Consider the following 23,408-nt stretch of genomic DNA (forward strand, 5'->3'; position numbering starts at 1 on the left):
GACCTGTCCATGTGGGGATTGCATTGCTCATTTGTGTCTGTGTGGGTTTCCATATGGGTGCTCTGGTTTCCTCCCACAGACCAGGTCTACAGGTTGGCATCTTAACTTGTCACTTTAAATTGCCCCTCGTGGGTAGATAAGTGGCAGAATCTGAAGAATTTGGGTACAGTAATAAGTGATTAATGTAGTACTTGTGTGAATGGAGTGAAGGGTCTGTTTCCATTCTAAGCAACTATGATTTTTTTTCTTATTGAAGTCAAACTTGTAAACACAGAGGCTTTATTAAAGATTTATTTATGTAAATTTATTCCTCAGAGATTGAATAATATTGGACATATAATTACCACAGTGCAAGATGTTGCAAGATTCTGGGGACTTTTTTTGTACTAAAATCTATTTGCTGTTCATCTGGCATTTAAAAAAATGTCTGCAATTGCATGTTTGTGCTGGTTTCAAAAAATTAGCAACAATAGTTTACCTGCAACAATAGCATTGTCCAACCCTTTGATTCAGACATTGTCATTCAATCTCTGAGTACCCTCCATAAAGGCACAGCTCCATGTTTCTAACTGTAATTAAAAACAACTCAAATTTCAAGATTTGTATTTTGCGTACTTTTTCAATTCAAACAAAATATTTCAACCTGGAATATTTCTTTCAATGGAAGCCTCATTACGTTTTCTTCCCTTGCCTGTCAAATGTTCTTTTTGTGGTTAGCAAATTGATCAGCAAGAGATCCCAGGGTGCTGGGATAAGTAAACACTCTACAATGTGCAAGCCTAGATTCAACTATGGAGGACAATTCTGTCCACAACCCTGCACTTCACCATGCAACGAAAGTGAGAACGAAAGTGGATTTTGAATCTACTTTTATCATTTTTTTTGTTCAAATATACTGTGGTTGAGGAAATGTATGAATTAACTGCAACAGAGCGAGGACTGCAATTTTTCATTTGGGCATGGGTGATTGGGACCTGGGGTAGGTGGATCAGGTCAACTCTGCCAAAGGTGGATTTGGGTCTTGGACTGCTGGTATGGGTCACTGATCAGGAAACTGAATCAGGCAGAAAGAAAAATCAGAGTTTCCAGCTTGTGGCCTTGAAGGATTAGGTGATTTGATGGCATACAGTCTGTGGTGAATTGGGAGATTAAAGAGTTGGGGCCTTGGCAATTTTGGGGAGGGGGGTGGTGGCAGATTTCAGCATCCGACTGTTAGAGGGAAGGAGGGAAGTGCAAGCTTATGCTCTTAAATAGGAGTTAGATTTTTATCCAGTTGGAGAAAGACTGCTAGTAAGCAAGGTTCAGAAGGATCTAGGTTTTCTTAGACATATAACCAATTACGGAGCGGAAACAGGCCATGTTGGCACATGAATCACAAAATGTTATAGATCCAACAAGACAAACAATATGTTGGCCTTTATTACAAAAGGATTGGAGTTTAAGAATAGGCAAGGTTTGTCAGCTGCATTCAGCACAAGACAACACCTGGAATTGGTACACCAAAATTGGTACATATTTTTGATCTTCTTAACTTTAAAAAAAAAATGCATTGTAGCATTGGAGGCGATCCTAATGAGATTTATCATGTTTTCTGGGACAAGAGAGTTCTAACAAGAGAGGCTAACCAGTTTGGGTCTGTATTCCCTTGAGTTTAGAAGAATGAGGATGACATGAATCAAACATTACAGTTAGGGAGCATAACAGTTATATTTGCACTACTGATAGAGACATGAACAAAGGGGCACAGTGACAAAATAAGGGACTGGTTATTTAACACTGAAATTAAAATAAATTTCTTTTGGAGGATAAGGAGCAATGTTTGACAGCACATGCTGTTTCTTTTATTTTGTAATTTCATTATAAATGTGCACTTTTTAACAAAGACACTTAAATAATTCAAGAAATAATTTTATGCAATAATTTAGTCCATCACATCCAAGTTAATTTAAAACATTTTGGTGGTAAGTGATGAGTAAAACCTGACAAGAGAGCACAAAGGCAGAAAATTAACTTGTACGATCTATAATAATCCATCATCATAACCACTTGAAGTAAAACGCTTTACCTGTGTCGCACTCTTTTGTAGATGAGATTTGACCACTTTTAAAGTCACATCTTTGGATATGGTAAAGATGAGCTTTGCCTTATTTATCTCGTCACCACAGACACCCAACACAAATCAGTAAAACCTTGAGCATCAGTTCAGATGACATGTTTCACATAGTTTTTTAGGGCTGGTGGTATATCCAATTGGTCAATGGAATGTAGTCCATTCTGTTGCTTCAGATACTTGCGGATGGTTATCCTAGCTAGTGACATCAAACATCTTGGTTGAGCTAAAATCAAAAATAGTTTAGGTCAGGCTCTTACATCAACAAAATATTACAAAGTTACAATTACTTTTATAATCAAACCATGGTTGTTGACCAAAAAGTCCTTTTCTCCCTTCTGCATCTGGATGCAGCTTAAAGTAACCCAAACCACCAGATTATTGGTGTAAAGTCTTCTCCTCAAGTTGGGATGAGAATCCACAGCAGTGGTGTCCTCCTGCCTTGAAGATTCATTGGGCACCTTTTAAAAGGTTCCAAATTTTGTTTTCACCCTTGATGTCTGGTTTGACTGTGATTTTTCAATCGGAGGACGCACCAGATATAAACATTTTTTCCCATCTTCAGGTTATCCCCGAAAAATCCCTGGACATTATCGGAAGGCTTTCAAGCACCCTGAGTTGACCCCTCGTCTCCCCATCTTTCTAATATGATCTGAAATCAAATCAAAATCATGTATGCCAATCATGCCATGAAGGGCCTGGATGAATTTCCAGGTAACACAAAATGCCTTGGAAATTATCATTACCACATTTCAAGCTAGGTTGTAGATTTCAATTGCATTATGCTGAAGTACCGTGCTATGTGAATGAATTTCCAGGTCATCCATCTCTTGCACATGACATAAATTGAGTAGCATGTGCTGTTTCTGCCCCACCACCACCACCCCGGCCTCATTCGCTTCAGCGCCAGATCACCGCAGCTCTCAATTTCCTGATCTTTCTAAACTGTACGTACCCCCGAATGATCCAGCATTTAAACATCTCCAGGGAATAGAATGCCAAAGATTCACCGCCCTCTGTAAGCAAATATTCCTCTGCTCCTCAATTGTAAATGACTACCGCTTAATTTTGTAACTATCCGGTATGTCTCCTCATTCAAGATTCTTCTATGAGGGGATAGATCTCATTATCCACCAAAGGATCTTACATGTTTTAATAAGCTCAACTCTCATTCATCTGAATCCCAAAGAATATACATAAGATCTAATCACTTACGATAGGACAACCAGCTCAACCCAGGAATTAGCCAAGTGAATCACTTTTGAGCTGTCTCCAATGTCAATGTCTTCTTTCTAAATTAAAGAGCTCAGAACAATATCTTAAAAGGACTGTCTGCATTATTGGAAAGTTTTTTTTTAACCCCCACACACACAAGCTAACCATGAATATTTATTATCTATCTTTTATATTTATTGATTTTTTTAAAAACTAAATTATGTATAGAATTGTAGGGTTTTTTTTTTAAAGTATCTGTTCAGCTGCAGCAAGTGATCATTTTGGAGCATATGTGCATTGTACAAAGCACATGACAATAAACTCACCATCATTATCACTCCCAGTACAACCTTGCTAGTACCCTGCACAATTGGAACAATATTTCCTTTTATTAAACTTCTTTCAATAAAGGTAAATAAGTTATTTTACCTGATGGTAACTTTTTTTCAATTGAATAATATCCCTGCTGTCAACCCTATCCTGCTACTGTCTCAATATCTCAGAAGTTTCCACTTCCACAACTTTGCAAGTGTATATGCATATCTTTCCACCACAATTAGTCCTTGTTTTGATGCAGAGAGAACATCTTTATTACACTGGCTCAAACCTTTAGTCAGCTTTCTCTTAATGAACACTTATTCCTTAGTTTGTCAGGATTCATTTCTCCCAGTTTCCTTTTATGAACTTGATTGGAATATCTATTCTGCCCCTCAAAACTATTCGGAGATTGAATTTGTGCATTAACTCCTTTGACCTGCTATGATTCCATACATCTTTGGGAAATAAATCTTAGTTCAGTTAGAGCATTTCTGATGGCAACCATTCTGATTTTTAAGAGCTTCTTGACACTACTTCTGAATGGACCCTGTTCCCTTACTCTGAATTTCTTTCAATCTACCCTATAAAATCCTTTAACCATTTTTGCACCTCATTTCGATAATCTCCAATCTAACCCTTTCTCAAGTGGTAACATTATCCTGACATTTGATGCCCAGAATTCATTGTGATTAACCAGAGCACTACTGCAACCGCTGCAACCGTGCCTGCCTGTCCCGCATCGGACTTGTCAGTCACCAACGAGCCTGCAGCAGACGTGGACATACCCCTCCATAAATCTTCGTCCGCGAAGCCAAAGAGAGAAGACGACACACTGCTGCTGAATTTTCACACAAAATATTTCAGTCTCGAAGTAAAAGTCATTGATGTAGAATCATTTCAAGTTATTTTCTGAGCTTCTATGCACTCGCTTTTGTGATTTCTCTCCCTGGAAATCTAAATTTTCCTGCCTCACCACAGTTCCTTGCTTTTACAATTTAGAAAGATACTGTTATTGTTCTTTATGAGCTTCAATTCAAACACATTTCTTCCTTTATTTGCTTCAGTTTTGACATTACCCACTTAATGCAGGTTTTCCTGCAACTTCCTGTCCTCTTCCACTCTAAATTGTCAGAACAGCATTTGTTTTTTTCGCAATGAGACATTCCACTGCCGAATAAACTGTTGATTTTTTTTTATTCTAAAGTTTCGAACAAAGTTAAATATTCAAGAATGACATGGTGTGATTTGAGCTTGTATGCTCTGGAATTTATTACTTTGGTTTGATTAAAAAAATTAAATCAGTTACAATAATTTCACTTCAACTGAGAATGCATCCAGAAATGATCTTTTTAGACAATTTTTGTGATTTGCAAAAAAAAAACAATAATAAGTCATTAGTCATATCCTATAGGAGAGCAAAACAAATAGAACTCTCCATAAATGAAATGTTATACCTTGTTTAAAGGATAATTTTGGATTTAAATAATCAAATTGTCATAATGACAGTAACAAATTTCTTGCTCACCTCTGGCTCTGTTTAACAATTTAAATACTTCATTTTGCCTTATATTTTTATATGCAGTGAGATCTGGCAAATAAATATTTGCTCCAAAGTCTATAAGCAGTTGGACATATTCAGTCCCACAGCCATATCGGAAACACGTCTCCAGCACAGTCTTCCGTGGCTTAATCCGTGAGAGCAGTTTCTCCTCGGTGCAATTAAAATCGGGGTTGGCGCCATACAAGAGAAGAAGGCGAAAGCAGTCAAAGTGTCCATACACCAAAGACAGATAGAGAGGACCACTGCATGCACAGGGATTGGAGGCCCAGGCTGGTGCTTTGGAACGGACATTGACTTCTGCTCCGTGTTCCAATAGTTCCTTCAAAATCTCCACCTCCCCTTCTCTGGCAGCAATCAAAATAGGTGAACTATTGTTATAGATACTACCGTTCGGATTTGCTCCAGCTCGAAGCAATGCCTGTACACAATCTAAATGCTTGCCACTAACTGCAGTGAACAGAGGGGTTTGTGCCTTCACATCCAAACTGTCCACCTCAGCACCACAAGCTAGGAGAATCTCCAGACATTTTAGGTAACCTCTCATGGCCGCCAAACGAAGGGGGGTTGCTGGAACACCCCAGCCACTCCGGCTATTGATAAATCTAGCGTACCTCTCCTGGGATAAAAGTTCAGCCAACAGTTCATCATCGTCATTAGAGACCGCTCTGTTCAGCTGATTTATTTCACCATTGTCATCTTCATCTTTTGGCTGGAGCAAGTTAAATATCTTGGAGATGTCCACCAGGCTCATTTTCACAGGCCAAGTAATTTCCAGTTCCATGTCAATAAAATTTCTTCTACTCAGTTTCAGACACATCTAGACATAGTTCTTCCAAAGCACTCCTTAAATTTTGCTCTGTGGTATGATAGTTGTTGATGTGAGGAAACAACAGGAAGAAGTTTGATGCCAAAATGCCTTATTGATTCTCCACTGATCAGGTAATGTATGAGAAAATTTTCTTAAATATACTTCTGCATCCAAAATCATTAAATTGATCCAAGCAGCTTGCTGTGACTCGAAACCTACACAAATACCACAGCAAATGTTTCAGACCATAGATTTACAAGGGAAGCTAAATTTAGCCACCTTGTCCTGCCTTACTTGGTCAGCCCAACCAGTGTGAGTAAATATAGATGGATGACAATGTGCATGTGTCTATCTGCTTGATTGAAGGCAGGAGTGGGACATATGGGAGGATTAAGTGAAATAAGACAGAATATTCAAACATAACTTACAAACAGAATAGGAGTGAATGCTATTAAAATAGGATTAGTAAATACAAGCAGAAAGATGGTATTGCTTTCTGAAATAAAATGAATTGGCTACTTCATTGACCACTATGCTGTTAAAGGTGTTAGTCAGGGGTGAAAGTTATTGTATAATTGCTTTGTCAGGACCCAATCTAACTGAAAAATAGAAACATGATACCACATCACACTCTTTCAGCTAGATAAAATGTTCTTCATAAAATTGGTGAGCTATTAGGCCACGCTTAAAATGTACTCAGTTATAGCTCCTGATTAATTGAAAGTAGCATTTTAAAATAATTAGATACGTGCTTTCTCACATATGTATATTCTGATGGGCTTTACTGAAATTCATTGCCTAAAATCTGATGCAACCAGATGCCAGGTTTATGCTTCAAATGGATTGCACACCATGAATTGAGTGCAAGGCCAGTGTATTAATTTTAAATGCATGACTTTCCCTTTACAATTCCCCATTAAAATATCAGAATTTCAAAACTTATCTTGAATCCATAACTTGCTTATGCAGTGGCTGTACTGTTCAACAAGGATATCCTAGCCCTCCTTGTGTAGATTTTAGCTTTGTAGCCAAGATTAATATTGATTGTGCACATTTTATTTTAAACCCAAAAGCAGAACGAAATAATGCTTTCCATATGGCAATCTGGAGACATCATTCAACAGGAGCTGCCACTCAAGTAGCACTATAACCAGACTCCACAATCCTCCCTCATCAAGCTTTTATTTTTGCAAAACCTTCTAATTAAGCAGTTTAACGTTAAGACAGATTATTTTGGTTTACGGACTTTGGGTTGGTTGCAACTTCTTCCTATTTTTGCCTAATGCGTCAATGAAATCTTGCATGGTGATTTGAAGAAATTTCAGGTACATTTCTCCAAAATCTATTAACACGTGACATGGGCATCCTGCCTGTCATTACGTTTCATCTCTTAAAACTCCCCAGCTGTTTCGCCGTGAGGAAAAAGAGTCAGCTGCTGTGAACACCCAACAATGGGGAACAGATGAGTGACACAAGCATGCACTGGTTGCTCAGGCTCAGACAATAAACAGCATGACTTGCTTCAGAACCCCAATCTGATAAGCCAATTGTCAATTTTTATCTTTCTAACATTGGTCCACTTCTATTTTACACATATTTAAGGTAATGTAGCAATATGAATTACACACAGCAAAAATCAAAACATAAATTGAACTGGGATTTATTTTCTAACATTTGGAAAATAAATCTTCAATGTACTTATAAACTCTCACAGAATGCCCAGCACTAGACAAGTAGTCTTTTATTTGTTTTGACAGCCAAACGCTCCTTAAGTAATGGAGACAGACAATTCAGGGTGAAGAGAAAACATTCCAATCACAAGGAGAATGACAGATGGAATGAGTGCAGAGCAGTGGAGTGCCATTAGCTGCGTCCTTTAACCAGTTGGACTCTGACCATTTTTAACCTTTCATAATATAAACTCCAGACGGGATCCATGGATAAACTACAGTATGAAAGGTTCAAAATCAGTATGAACCAGCTGACAGTTGAGTATAAAACAAGTCTTGGAAAGCAGAGGCACTGGAGTACATCCACTTGTTGGTAGCGCCTGAAATCCAGGATACAGAGTCCAAAGGGTTCAGTGTAAAATGAGGCACAAATACGATAAGCACTGGAAAGTTCCCATTCATCATTAGGTTAAAAAAAAAGGAATATGTGATAGAATTTATTGTCATATACATGGTAGAATGTGCATAAACACCAAAATTAGAACAGAGAACATCGCAGAACAGGCCCTTCAGCCCAGAATGATGTGCTAACCTATAGAAACCAACTCCATGACAACTGGCCCTTCCCAACCACACACCCATAACCCTTTATTTTCCTTACATCAAAAAGTGATATTATCACAAAGTTCTTCAATATCCATAGATAAGCACCTTCACCGTTTAATCCGGATTCCAATCAATGCTGTGCCTGGCTTTGGTCAGGTTCCGCTCCACCCTGTCCATGCCGTGACTGATTCGCCCCACAGACCACAGAGACATCACCTTTTCTGATACCTTCCCTCCAGGCCCCCTGACACGAAACCTCCATCACCCTTCAAGTTCCCTTCAGTGCCACCCTGCCATCTTCCATCCAAGTCTCATCAACCCATTCCCTCTTAACCATAACTGGTGCGCCGGCTAGTAACTGCGCATCCTCACATTGGCCTATCAACCCACCTTTTCGCTCTCTTTCAGCCAACGTCCCATCACTATTGTACATCTCTCAGGATTTCTTCCCGCTCAGGTTACCGGTTCACTCCACATGGTCCACATCAGCACGTGTTTCTCCCCGGTCCGCATGGCCAGTGCCCTTTCCCATCCACTTAGCCCTGACGTCATCATTTCAATTCCACCTGGGTCTCTTTTTCAACTCCATGTTGAGTGAAACACAAAAATCTGCAGACACTGTGATTGTCGTCAACACACAGCTGGAGGAACTCAGCTGGTCTCCAGCATCCATAGGAGGTAAAGGTATTGGCAACATTTGGAGCCCAACTACTTCCTCAAAGTGTGAGCACAAAAAGGCAGGCAGCTGTGTTAAAGATTGGGGAAGGGGAGGCGGGGGGGGGGGGGAAGAGAAAGAATGGGAGGAGGAAGACAGACCAACAGACAAAAGTTGTTAATTGGATAAAGAGGGAAAGGTGAGAATTCATTTTGGGTCTGTGAAAGGAGACAGAGGGAAAAGGGGAGAGAGCAAGGTTTGGTGGGGGGGGGGGGTGGAGGGGGGGTTTCAAAGTGTTGGCTCCAGGAGAAAGAAAAATCTCATTATTTTGAGGGACAAATTCCTGGTCTTCACTGTACTCTGGTCACTTCCTTTTAAACAAAGTCTGGATTCATTCAGATATTGAAATTGATGCAAATAGATACAATTTAGGTCCTCTTAAGGGTGGTTTTGCCCTGTTGTGGAAATCACCCACTAACAATCATTCAAAAGCTTTTTCCCATCATCAAATAATAGGATGGAACATTTTTTTGTTTAAGCTTTTTGTCAGGAGTGTTTTTGTTTCAATTTGAAAACCAATCAGATGTTAAAATTCAAACTTCAGCTTGCTTTGAAGTTGCAAATAACTTTTAACTTTGATGTATCAAGGTTATTTTATTTTTAATATTCATTATTTTGGAGAGTGGACATTGTTAGCAAGGCAAGCCTTAATGTCTTCTAAGGTAATGGATGAGCTGCTTCTTTAACTTTGTAGTCCTGGTGATTGTACAGCTAGTTATGGTGTTGATAGGCAGGGAGCTACAGGATTTAGACTCTGATAATAAAGCAACTACCATGGTGCCCTAATGTTATGATCGTGCCAATCATGTGGGTTTGGTATTGAGTAGTGTGGAATTTCTTGGGTATTCTTTGAGCTGCATGTTTGACTTGTCTGAAAGATAATACAAATGAACATTTCACTTGTGAATCTGCAGGGGTCATCTACTGTATCCAGTGCAACCGTTGTGGCCTCCTCTACATCAGGGAGACCGGATGCAGATGGGAGATCTCTTCGTTGAGTACCTTTGCTCCATCTGCAGCAATAGTGCGATCTCCCAGTAACAATTCATTTCAATTCCCTTGCCAACATCTCTGTTCATGGTCTCATGCACTGCCAAACAGCAAGCCTCCTGCAATTAAGGAACACTTCATTCTTTCTAGGCACCTTCCAACTAGGCAGCATTAACCTAGACCTTTGTGGTTTCTGCTTGCTGGCCCCCCCTCCACCCCAAATCACTCATTTTCTCTATATCTACTTTCTTCTACCTGTCAGCCTTTCCCTATCCCTCGGTCTTCTTTCCTCCCAGCTCTCCATTTACAGAGCTATGCCACCGCCAGTGAATTCTCAGTTTTTCTTTCCTCCCCTCCCATCTATGCTCACCTGAGGCCTCTTGCTTGTGCTCTCCCCCCCCCCCCCCCACCCCGGCCTTTTAATTCAAGTGCCCGCCTGCTTTTTGCTCATACCTTAACAAAGGGCTCTGTCCAAAATGTTGGTTATACATCTTTGACTCCTATGGACACTGCAGGACCTGCTAGTTTCATCAGTATTCTTGTGTATTGATGTGAAGACTACTCCTACAAAGAGAACAATCTCAAGAATAATTTTATACAAAGAAATATGAGCTGCTTTCATTTCTCGAGTGGTAATTAATTATTCAAAATACTGTTCAACCTCAAAGTCAAACATGGCTCAATCTATTAAATGATAAAGAAATAAAACAAAAAATAGATGGATAATTGAACCATTAAAAGCACAAAACCTTGATCTAATTCCAAGTCACCTGTGTGTTATCTCATTTAATCTAGCATGTACGTAAGGGCGCTATGAAACGTCTCTGAAAAATGTCAATTTCGGATAGAATCAGGCTCCCTCCCTCTAACAGTTGCTGTTCATTAACATCATCTGTAATCTTCCATCTTTGTTGAAGCCTTTGACAAAACAGTTGTTTGCATTCATAGTGAACTGAACAGTTTTGTAGTTTAAGGCAATGGGTGAAGAACCAAAACTACTTAATAAAAGATTTCCAAATACATCATCAATTTTCCTTTGATGTTTAAGGTCTGACAGGGACACACCTCCAAGAAATTTGTCACTAAAACATGGTGTTTAAAAATATATCTAAACCATATATTCTAAATATTCTTCTGTACATTTAAAGTATTCAAACTATTTTGCATATACAAGATGAAACTGTTGTCCTGGGTTTTGAAAGGATTTAGTGAATGAATTCTTTCCTCCAGTTTTATTTATTCAAAGATCTTGGTGATGGTCTCTCAGCTGGTGTTCATTGCTTGCATCATCTGCCACTGGGGGTTTGAGAATGATTTCAGAGGTCAGTTAAGAGAGAACAAGGTTTGGGTTTTGCATTATATTTGTGCACACCAAGGAAGAAAGTCAAATTTCTTTCCCTGAAAGACAATGGGATTTTACAGAACTGGGTGGTTTTACGGTGACCATTTTCTGATGATAGCTTTTCATTCTACATTTTAGTTACTTGAATTACATTCACTGACTGCCATTGTGGGTTTCAAACCCATTTAATCAGATAAACATTCCAAACCTCCAGTAAAATAACAATGCTTCCATATCCAACTCGGGATGTTGGATAGTTCCAAACCAAATTGATTAGATTTTGTGTTAATTTTTTTTAATATAAATACCTCCTCGAACCCAAGTGTTTTCAACAGGTCATGTTCTGATTTTAGCAAATAACAACATTTGCAGCAATATGCTCAACTTGTTTAAGTGAGTAGATCAGGAAAGTAAGACCTGATTGGCAAATAAATGAATCCCCAAATATGCATCACATATTATTTCCAACCTTGTGTCCAGTATTACACATGCAATACTTACCATGACAATTTATGATCCATTTTTTTTTTTAATTACAAAAAATTCTGCACATTTTCTGCAATAAAACAATTGTCAGACAAATAGATTTGAAGTATTAGGAAAGCTGAAGCTTAAAAACATTTGCAGTTCATTTTTCCTCATTTACTGCTGACAGGACACAGAGAGAACATCCCCCAGACAGCATACACCAGGGAACAAATATTCCATATCTGGCAAACACTTCTGCACATCATAAATCTCAAGATCATTATTCCCCAAAAAATAATTTAAAAAGAAAAATTCTTTATCTCATTACTCTCTGGGGCTCTTAAGATTGGTATTGAGAAGGGGTATTGACTGGGTACTCCATCTGAGATTAAATGACTGGATTTGGAGGCATGGGGAAAAAATACACTTCAGAATTTAAATATGTTGGCGTTCACCTTCAACCAATAAAAGACAAAAACAATGAACCAAACATGTTAAAAGTACATATTAAAACCTTCTGATTAGGAAACAAACTTTCTTTTGAATCTTCCGAAAAAGGTTTCCAGTTTCTGATGCTCAAAGTCAGAAATCAGAACTACACGACAAATGTAGCACTACAACTATTTTTGAATAGCTGATATTAAGTGATAACATCTTACAATCATATTGAAAGAACCATAAAAATGTTTGATGCTGTTCATAATTACCAGATAGTACAAAACATTCTGCAAAAATAAATGAATTTACAAATTCTTCCAATGACCCAACCAATAAGGATCTTTATAAACTAAAATCAAAAAACTGGATACTTGCTTGGGCTGAGTTACTTGATCATAGAGTGACAGGATCTGGTCTTTGCTGAAATCCAATGTATCTGGATACAATGTAACAAATTTGTATCTGCTTGAGATCCTATTCCTAAATGTTGTGCAGCAACTCTAGATGGGAAATGCAAGAGTGGAGATATGTGGAATACTGATTAGATTGAACATAGCTGAGTAACAATTTGTCTTAATAGCTTACACAAAAAATAAACGATTAACTATCACAAAGCAAGTAGAAAGCCTCATCAAAAAAAATGTAGTCGAAAGGCAGCTGAGTGAAAAAAAAACCTAATTAAAAATGGAAATACAACCACAATCTATTTATTAAGCATTACATCTAAAACATAACAAGTTCCAATTTTAGAAAATATATTGGTTACAATCAATATACAAAGCATCCAGTTTGGATTTCTTAAAGGCCTGACCATACCCAATGCTGGTTTCTTCAGTAGGAAAACTCTAAAGTACTACAATGAAGCTAAATGCCAAGAGTGAACCTTTAAAATGTGAATAATACAATAAGACAGACTTAGAATAACTGAACAAATTATAACATCTGAGCCTCACTACCAGGAACATAGCAGGAATCTCACTGCCAGAATTCAGGGCCAAAGTAACCATTATTTCTCATCCATTATGGACATTCACCTCAATATCCACCAGGACCTCCTAATGGATAAGTATTCACACTATGTGTGATCTTTCCTCAGTCGCACAGCTATTTCTTGGCATTTTCCCTTTTTGATACTTTTGCAGAATTATATAAAAATTTCAAGAACAAATATGTTCAGGAACTAACACGTGTACAATTTACTTTAAAATGAGTTGTTATTTTTCAAGCTTATCTTGAAATATTTCAAGATGTTCTTCATCTCCTTGTACGTTCAGTTTGACTAACGCAAGGGAGTCAATATGATTTGAAGTAGACTGTTCCATAAATGAAGATTCCATTACATTCTTTGTTTTTTCAATCTCATCAGAAATGGTTTCCATGCCATCTGCTAGTTGAATTTTGTCTTTTTCTGTATTGTCATGAGAAACATGAAGTACTTGCATCTGGGGGGAGTGTTTCTCTGTAGAGAGTTTTATTGGTAATGCAAATGGAGAATGTGATTCATCAAGACAAAGATGTTTCTGTGTGAAGGAAAATGGGGGAGAAAAAAAATCAATGCCAACCTACATAAATCGATTCTAGCATCAATCTTAACTTTCCAAACCTCAGCCCACAACCCTCTACTTTAATACATTTCAAAACAAAACCAAAAACAAATGGAACCAGTTTATTTGATATTTGAAATTCTTCAAAGCTCAAACCCAGTGACTTGCGATGGGGCAGAAATGTCAAATAACAAAGCTTCTTGTGACTTGGAACAAAGCTTATTGCAACACGACCCAGCCCTCATCAAGGGCTCAGTAGCAGAGAGGGTCAAGATCTCCAAGGATCTGTCCTGGAGCCTTCAGGTTGATGCAATCACAGAGAAGGCTATACTTTGTGAGGTGTTTGAGGCGATTCGGTATGTAACTGAAGACTCAAATTTCTACATGTGTACAGTGGAGAGCATTCTGGCTGATTACATCTCTGCCTGGTATGGAGGTGCCAACTCTCAGGACAAGAATAAACTCCAGAGGGTTAATAACTTGGACTTCACTCCATCGAGGATATCTACATGAGGCAGTGTCTTTAAAAAAAAAAAGCAGCCTCCTCAAAGATTCCCACCACCTAGGCCATGCCCTTCACTCTGCTACCATCAGGGAAAAGGTACAGGAGCCTAAACACAAGCACTCAGCGGCACAAGAACAGCTTCTTCCCTGCTGCCATTAGATTCCTGAATAATCAGTGAACCAAAGACACGGCCTTACTTTTCGTGCTCTGTTGTTATTGTTTTTTTTAAATAAGATGATTATAATATGTTTGCTCTATGATACTGTCAAAGCACTGAATTTCATGACTCGTTCATGACAACAAATCCTGATTCTGACTGGATCTGTCACTATTTCATGAACTTGATTTAGTGAATATTTCCCCACACACAATGGAAACGATATCACCTTTGGCTTCCATGCCTCAAAAAAAAAAAAGAACTGATATGTCATACTGCCGAGCTGAAAAATAAAAGAGTATATCAGTTCACACCAGTTTCCCTCAGGGTGAACACAAACTATGAATAACTTTATATGATACAAACTGCTGTAGGGAATACTATTTATTGGACCAAAATATTCCTTCAAAAGCATGAAAAAAGGATTTTAATAAGTTTCAGCTCAAATCCTAAATCCTGTAAACTAAAAAAAACGTAGGATTAATAGGGAAATAACCCAAGCATTTTCTGACCTATTTCTTTCACTTTGTATTGGCAATTCATTGACAGTCAAAAAGAAACTCCTTTACAAGACCTAATGGAAGAAAGGCACAGACGAAGTCCCTGCCACAATTTCTACTCAAATGAGTTGAACAAAATTAAGAGAACAGTTACACTTCTCAGAAGATGGATAGTTCCGTAATCAATAGCATCAGAAATCATCGTAACATTCCCCCACCCCCCCTGAGAGCACGCGCCCTTGGTGAAATTAGCAATTTTCCCGTGCTATCTTGGAACTGCATTGTTCTCCAAGAAACAAAACTCCTACAGATGGCAACAGAGAGCAAAAGCACAGAATGCGCTTCGAGATCCTATAATCTTACTGCAGGCAGAAGAGAGTATTGTGAATGAGTCAGAAAGGAAACCTGTGTACAAACAACAGGTGCAAACATTAACCAATTACTTTCTTCTCTTGAAGCTGTCAATTGCACATCAAAATCTTGAGCTTTTTTTTCATCCTTTACCTGATTCAGATCTTCTACAGCTTCTTCCAGTTCTGGTTTCTGTTTCATTGCAGTTTGCAGAGAATCCAAAACTGATTGTTTTGGTTGCATTCCTCTATCAAAACAGTTGTACATTCCACACCAGAACCTTGACAGGAAAATACGAGAAATGTTTATAAAAAGATGCATCCATTTTAACAAGTGAGTGGTATTTTAAAAAGAATAAAACTACACAATGTGAACTCATAGTAAATATGGATTTACACTAAGAATAAAACAAAAACTTAAAAGCAACTTTTTTTCCTTTTGCACAGCCGCAGCCGAAGTGAGGAGAACCCTATCCAAGATGAAACCCACGCAAGGCAGTGGGACCAGACAATATGTTATCGGGTACTGAAGGAATGAACAGACGAATTGACGTAGGTTTTTTTTTTAATGGACATCTTCAACATCTCCCTGTAGCAGTCCTTCATCTCTGCTGGTTTCAAGGCAACCACTGTCATCTCAGTACCAAAGAGGCTGACAGTAACAGGCCTCAATGACTACCAGAGACACTGAACCCATTTCAATTCATCTATAGAAGAAACCATTCCACAGATATTGCTGACCAACCAGGAGAACAAGCTGCTGTTCAATAATTTCAGCTCAGCGTTAAATATGATCATTTCCCAGAGGCTGGTGGACAAGTTGTTCTTGTTACATTCCTCTTTGTAACTGGATTCTGGACTTCCTAACAGAAAGTCCACAGTCTATCAAGGTCAGTAGTACCATGTCGAGCACTGTCACGCTGAGCACTGGTCCACCAGCATGCTCACTCTGCTCCTGTTCACGACACTGACCCACAGCTGCAATGCCACATCTAACTCCAAAGTAATTTAAATTTACAGATGACACAACAGTCGTTGGCCTCACCAGCAACAATGAATTGCACTAAAGAGAAAAAGTTGAAAATCTCGTGATACGGTGCAAGAATAACAACCCGAGTTGTTTCAAGAGGACCAGGAGCGACTAAGCTCCACTACACATTAATAACTCAATAGTGGAGAGTCGAGCGCACCAAGTTTCTCGAAGACTACTTAACAAGAGACCTATCCTGGATATACCACCATAGGAGTATCTAAGGTATGGCAGCCAGGGCAAATGCCCTCAGTGCCACTTGAATGGGGGAACCGATGTCGTCACCTCACCCACCCAATATCGAACTCCCGAGCCCAACACAGAATTGCCATCTGACAAAAGAACTTCGAAGTATGGGCGACAGTCTCGAGGTTCTTTAATGATTCACATTTTGTTTTCTGATGGAAATCCTCGCTCCTGCCATACCATTCAGAAAACCCAGAGAAATCAATGTTTCAGAAGTTCATGAAATGTTTCCCCAGATTTTTTGGAAAGCTTCTCCCTTGCTCTCAGATTTCATCCTGGTGGATATGTTGGGGCTGTTTTGGGGGGGGGGGTGAAGGGTTTGGGGATGTGGGAAGGGGTCTGTGTGCCCAGGAAGTAGGGGTTGAAATGATCCTAGTAGCGGATCTTACAGCGAATGGCAGACAAATGAGTGGGTTGATTCCAACAGTCTGTCCATCCCGGGATGCAGTGTGCATGCTTCTTCCCCCTTGTTCTTCCCTCTTTACCCCCACTTCCCCTTCTCTTCTGACCTCTCATCCCTTTCCTCTCCCCTCCCCTTCAATCACCCCTCTCTCTTTTCTATCCCCTCACTTTCCCCCTTCTACTCTTCTCATCCTACCTCTTCTCCCCCCCCTCAACCTTGAGTGCTGGGTGACTGGTGTCTGAGATTTCCAACATGCATTTATACATCAACTGATCAAGAAGTCCTCAGATAAAAATTTTCCATAAGTTTTTTTAATAACACCAAGGAAAAACAAACAAAAATAATTTTGGATTCACACTTACTTGAAATTAAAAGGAGCAGTATTGGGTTTTAACACAGTATTTATTGCACTGGGTTTATACAAGGGATTCCTGTACTGGCATCGCTTTTCAAATAGGAACGGCCACAAGGAATGGGTCCTTTCTTGTATTCTATAAACACAAGAAAATTATCCAAAATTATCAAAACAATCATTGTAAAAAGTGGTGGATGGAGTTTTCATACTTTTTAAAAAATTCTACCTTTTAACAATTGAGACATTAACATCTGTCACTTTTAATCAAATTTTACTTTCAAGAGATCAAGTTTTAAGGAAGAAATAATGTGTACAATTCCTTTAATTCCTGGTCATATCATTCCAACCTCATCTCATTGACAGGGGCAAAGCAATTACAGAGCATTTAGTAAAGGGACCCATTGTCAACTCTGTGAGGCAATCTCTGGTATCCATTTTGTTATGGCTGATGTCATTTAATATTACTCAAACTAGGAGTTTTAATCTCTATGGCTCAACATCGAGTTTCCTGATAAGGGCTTAATGGAATAAAAAATATTTCAACTTCTAAGCTTGCACTGCAAATCAATTATAATGATAGGCCATTTGTTGTACTTAGCTACGGAATGTTTCAGTGCCTTACAAATACAATATTATGAACCAAAGACAATTGAATCCAACAGAATAATCAATGTGCATAAAACTAAACTAATTTTCTAAATCACAATGGTACTAAACCAGTTCCTTTACACGATTAATGTTTGTATTAAGCTTACTTTAACTCTTGACGTTCTTTCTGGGAGTTTCCAATGAAGTTACCAAATTGACAAGAGTAGATGTGGTCATGGATCTCCAGCAGATATTTTTCATTAAATTCAAAAGCACATGGAAATTGTTCAATCAGGTTCCAGACACATTCAATAAACTGGGTAAATACAGGTGAAATCTCTTTGGGGTCACCCTCTAGATGGTCACATCTGTGAAAAATACAGGAGAAAAATCAAGAAATAACTCCAACAATACAAAATCCTTCAATTAAAATGATTTCTTAAACATTACCTGCTCCTGCTAAAGAAAACAAAGCATGTTTCCACTAATGAAAATGACTATTTGACACTTAGTCAAGCCATTCCTTATCTGTAAATCCTGTATTCACTATTCCACTGTTTTCACTCACTGTGCATACATTTTCCCTTGCAGAAGTCACTAGGTTGTGACAAGGAGTATAGACCTTTGCAACTTCATTAACTCCTCGACTATTCCCAACAACATTTTTTTAAATGTTAAATTTGATATATCTTCCTTTACAGGAACATTATTTATTGTACAATTACCTGTGTAAATTGAACAATGTATATGACAATAAGCTCATTATAAACAAAATTTGTCAGATACAGACAGGGGGCTTTAAGTAAAGGGAATTAAAAGTCTGGAAAAGAGACATGGCATTAAGGAACATCCAAAACAAGAGAGATTTTGGGAATTACTCTTAGGATTCACTTGTATAGACATAACCACCACTGGTGAAACAATGAATCTCAAAGTTTTACAATGAGATGAACTCAAGAACAAAGACGGTGATAGGCTGAAGGTGGAAAATTATGAAGCTATCCATTTTGGCAGGAAAAATACAGAACCTTTTTACCTGAATGATGAGAGATTGAAGAGCTCTGAGAAGTAGAGATCTGGGCATAAATTCAAGGAGACATAGAGCATGAAAGAGACTCTTCAGCTGACTGATTCTGCACTAAACATCCATTTAAATAATTCCTACATTAATCCATTTTTATTCTCCCCATAATCTTATCAATTCAACCTAAATTCTCCCACTCATCTACGCACAAGGAACGATATCCCAACTGTTGCACCTGAAATGCTCATTATTTCCCTTTTCCATGGAGGATGTCTTGGATCTGCATTTTTTGTTTTATTTCAGATAGCCAAAATCTGTTTTTGATTTTCAAGTGTGGTACATTGGGGCAGACAGCAGAGCCGCTGCCTCGCACTGCCAGAGACTCAAATTCAATGCAGACCTCGGATGCTGCATGGGTTTCCACTGGGTGCGGTACACTAGAATGGAAGTGCAGACTGAATTGTGGAACTTCCATATTTAGTCACTTTCAGATCCTATCAATTTTCCAATCCCGCTCCACCTACTCTCAGAATCAAATTCAATAATTTTGATAATTCATTTCCTATATTTGTATCAAAAGTGCCCATAACTGTCAGTTATTTATCTGTATGTCACAGCTTTTGTGTTCCTTTTTCTTTTTATCTCTCATTACCCTATTAATAAGACAACTTCAAGTGTTCTACAGTGGCAACCCTGGCCTTGCCCTTTAGGAGTTAGTCATTTTGTCTTATCTATTTGCTAATTAACCTAGCAGGAATCCAGTGCAGCTGGAGAAAACTCCCATGGAAGAACTTGCAAACTCTTAGACAGCAGCTAAGGTCTGCATTGAACCCAGATTTCAATGAGCTCTACTGGCTTTACAACTTTACAGACATAACCACATTTTTTTTTAATGCAAATAATGGAAATCTTAAAAACCAAAAATGCTCAGCAGATCCAAGCCACATCCATGAAAAGAGAAAAATAAAGTTAACATTTTATGTGGAATTAGGAAAGAGAAAACAAGTTAAAATTGCAGAGAGGGAGAAGGATGAATAAGATAAAGGAGCTAACTCTCATAGGATGTGGCCATAGTTGCTATGATAAGATGTTGATAAAGCCATCTTAACGAAGGAAGTCTGAAAGATGAAAAGCAAACAAACAAACTTTTAAAAGTTGTGAAATATAGAACCATGCAAACTGATACCAAAAGAGAAATCAAGATCCCAAATTGTTGAACTCAAAATATAGTCATGTCTGAAAGGCTGTATTGGTGGAAACCAAAAGCAGTTGTAGAACAAGTGCATTCAGTCATTTTCAGTTGTCTTATTAATTCTCCATCCCATTCCCACTCAGCCTGGGAACTTGCACCTTTTTGGATACAATATTGAATTCAACCATCTTGAGTAATTTGCATTGTTTCAGAAATGCCTACTTCTGATGTAGATTATTTACCTGCATGCCACAACTTTTACATGTTACTTTGTATGTTTCCTCTCTAACTCATTTAATTAAAGCTAATACAGCACCAGTGACCCAGATTCAAATCTGGCTCTCTGTAACAAGTTTGTACTTTCTCCATATGAATGCATGGGTTTCCTCAAGGTGCTCCAGTTTCCTTCTACTGGCCTACAGTTAGGTTAATTGGTCACATAGATGCAAATGGACAGCATGGGCTCGTGGGCCAGAAGGTCCTGTTCCCATGCTATATCTCTATGAGGATGGCTTCATAAACCTTATTGCGATGGCAACCCTGACTTCACCATTTCAATTATTCCTTTTGTTCTGACAGCATCTTGTTTAGCCCAGATGTCGTGAACCAAAGTAAATACCCAAAACTGCTGAAGAAACTCAGCTAGTCCTGAGGCATCTGTAGGAGGATGTTACAGGCCTGAGCTCTTCATCAAGGTATTAATTCGTGAACCAAAGGGTCTGTTCTTTTGCTGTACTCTTCTATGTTCTTGTCCTATCCATTTCATCCACTCTCTCTGTAACATAACTAAAATATACTTCAGATAGTAGTGTTAACTCTGTTACTCTTTTCCACAGACCCACTCAATGTTCACAGCACTCCCCCAGTTTTTTTTAATGTCCTATAGCAAGCTGTGAAAAAGGCTACAATGTGATTATTGCAAGTAATAAAGGTATTATTTATTGCTCAAAGAATTGAATACATAGGGTATTGCTGATACCACATCCTTATTTAATAAGAGGTACAAGGACTGCCTAAAGAAATCGCTTGGTGCCTGCCACATTGACCTCCGCCAGTGGGCTGATATCGCCTCAAACCGTGCATCTTGGCGCCTCACAGTTCGGCGGGCAGCAACCTCCTTTGAAGAAGACTGCAGAACCCACCTCACTGACAAAAGACAAAGGAGGAAAAACCCAACACCCAACCCCAACCAACCAATTTTCCCTTGCAACCGTGTCTGCCTGTCCCACATCGGACTTTTCAGCCACAAACGAGCCTGCAGCTGACGTGGACATTACCCCTCCATAAATCTTCGTCCGCGAAGCCAAGCCAAAGATTTAATGAGTTGGAAATAGTTCAGACAAAGTTTACAGACCAACACCTCCAGTGGACAGGTATTATAATGGAAAGTTTGACAAACTAAAATTATATTCACTGGAGTTCAGATTTGAATGGTCTTAATAGATTTAGAAAGGATGTACAATAAGTTGTTGCTGTTTAAAAATAACGTGGAAAAGTTTCTGGTCTTGAACTCATATCCTCAAAGGGCTGTGGTAGCATGGTTTTTCAATATCTTTTTGTTAAAGCCGTGATGGATACTGAATAAGCAATGGGAATGCAGATTTGAGGTTAAGCAGCCACTCTCTTGTTAAATGCAGAGCAGATTTGAAGGGACCAAGTGCTTATACATATATTATGTGTGGCATTCAAGAAGGCTAGTGTGTCAAAAGATATCTGGAAATAAAGTTGATAAAGTTAATTTTGATGCAAATCCCAAATATTCAGAACAGAGCATGAATACCTTTGGGAGAATTTGTGGCCCATAGAGATCCATTCTTTTTCTACAAGTACCTTGGAGGGAAAAAAAAAGTTATTTATTATAAGAGGACCAATCACTAGAAATTAAAATCCTTTAGAATGATTTTTGAGGACAAAATCCAATTTATCAGTAATTTAAAATATGCAGTTCCCTTCAGATCTAAATTAAAAATTTTATCAGTATTCTGCATTCACATGATCTCATTCCCCTCTGGATTACTCCATATTTTAAAATCTTTATATAAAAGCTATTTTCTTCATGTCTTAGCTTTTATCTTTGCACCAATATTATTCTAAAATTGGAAATCTGTTTAACTGTAAGCCAAATCTTCACTTTCACAACCATTGAGTTATCAAACATCTGATTTACCCCGAGAGAACTGCTGTTTGTTTACGTGCTCACCTGCACTTCAAAGCCTTTCCCACCTCACACAATCTCAAAATTCTTCTCATCATTTTTTTTCAGTGGCTGCCTGAATCATGGCACGTGAACTTTAAAGTCTTCATATTTAATTTAAACCACAATTTTTAAAAATTAGTCAGTACAGATTTTTAAAAAATTTTTTTTCATGAAAATCTTTGGATATCACTTTATCAACAATGCCTCAGTTAAGTGTTTTCAGGCAGTCTCTCTCAAAAAACCTTCAAAAAACTTAAGTATTTTCAGAATCTACTCAACTAAGATATTAGATAGGATTTAGCAGGGGTGAGGGAAAATCCGAGGTCATCAGCATTCATCACTACTACAAAATCAGAACAGAAAATTCCAGCAACAATATCTGCACAATTAAATGTGGAAATTATGAATTTGCTCTCCAGCTTGGCCTATTCAGGCAGTGTAATTTTAATTTTTTATTTTATTTTATTGACAATATGGTGGAAGTAAATTTCAGCCATATAAACTGAGGTGGCACAGCCACTGAAACACTCAGGTCATACTTTTATACTCATTATCTCTTGTTCTGTCTTGAAATATTGTGGTAATTTAACATATACCATTGTAATTGGTTTTTCTTAAATACCTGTTCTGGTGCAACAAAAAAGAATTTTGGTGCATCTGTACATTTAATTGGTGTTTCTAACAATAAACTCTCATTACATGTGCTGTTTTCCTTTTGCATCACAAGTGTACACAAATAAATCCCAAAGAAAATCTCATCTATGCAAATTATTTAAAATTAAGTAATGAAAAAAAATCAATGCAAAACAATGCAGGAAGTCCAGATTTCCTTCTTATTGCTTCAGAAACAGACTTTTGAAGACCCTTGCTGTCTCTTCACACCTCTCGCATCTCAGCAGCAATATGCTCACACAGGATAATTACACTTGATTATTAACTAACATGCCACACAGACCAATGACTTTAACTACTCGGCCTGCAAACTAATTTTTAATGAAATATACTCTACATTGTTATCAACAAACACAAAACTGAGATTACCCAATTATGTCAGTTGACTAAGTTATGAAAATCCC

The 23,408-nt window shown here is 38.2% G+C and overlaps 2 protein-coding genes across 4 annotated transcripts in view; both read right to left on the bottom strand.

Annotated features, from left to right (window-relative positions):
- Positions 1–275: 275 nt before the first annotated feature.
- Positions 276–6,734, bottom strand: asb12a (ankyrin repeat and SOCS box-containing 12a). Of its 2 annotated transcripts, XR_011342882.1 has the most exons (3): positions 5,169–6,734; positions 2,066–2,336; positions 276–569 (listed from the first exon to the last, which is right to left on the bottom strand). XR_011342882.1 is itself a non-coding variant. In XM_069892958.1 (2 exons), the coding sequence occupies exons 1-2, from the start codon at positions 6,019–6,021 to the stop codon at positions 2,203–2,205; spliced, it is 987 nt and encodes a 328-aa protein (XP_069749059.1). In that variant the 5' UTR covers positions 6,022–6,734; the 3' UTR covers positions 276–2,202. The 2 variants fall into 2 exon arrangements, 1 of the variants encoding a protein (XP_069749059.1); XM_069892958.1 differs by having other exon boundaries at positions 276–2,336.
- Positions 6,735–12,932: 6,198 nt separating this feature from the next.
- Positions 12,933–23,408, bottom strand: part of mtmr8 (myotubularin related protein 8) — a 39,957-nt gene continuing 29,481 nt past the window's right edge. For both annotated transcript variants that reach the window (XM_069892956.1, XM_069892957.1), the window contains 5 exons: positions 21,916–21,965; positions 18,087–18,287; positions 17,339–17,467; positions 15,452–15,578; positions 12,933–13,761 (listed from right to left, as the gene is read on the bottom strand). In XM_069892956.1, coding sequence (XP_069749057.1) covers positions 13,456–13,761; positions 15,452–15,578; positions 17,339–17,467; positions 18,087–18,287; positions 21,916–21,965 — 813 coding nt within the window. In that variant the 3' untranslated portion in view covers positions 12,933–13,455. The remainder of the gene's footprint in view (positions 13,762–15,451; positions 15,579–17,338; positions 17,468–18,086; positions 18,288–21,915; positions 21,966–23,408) is intronic.

Source organism: Narcine bancroftii, chromosome 8 (genome assembly GCF_036971445.1).
Source record: "Narcine bancroftii isolate sNarBan1 chromosome 8, sNarBan1.hap1, whole genome shotgun sequence".
NCBI lineage: Eukaryota > Metazoa > Chordata > Chondrichthyes > Torpediniformes > Narcinidae > Narcine > Narcine bancroftii.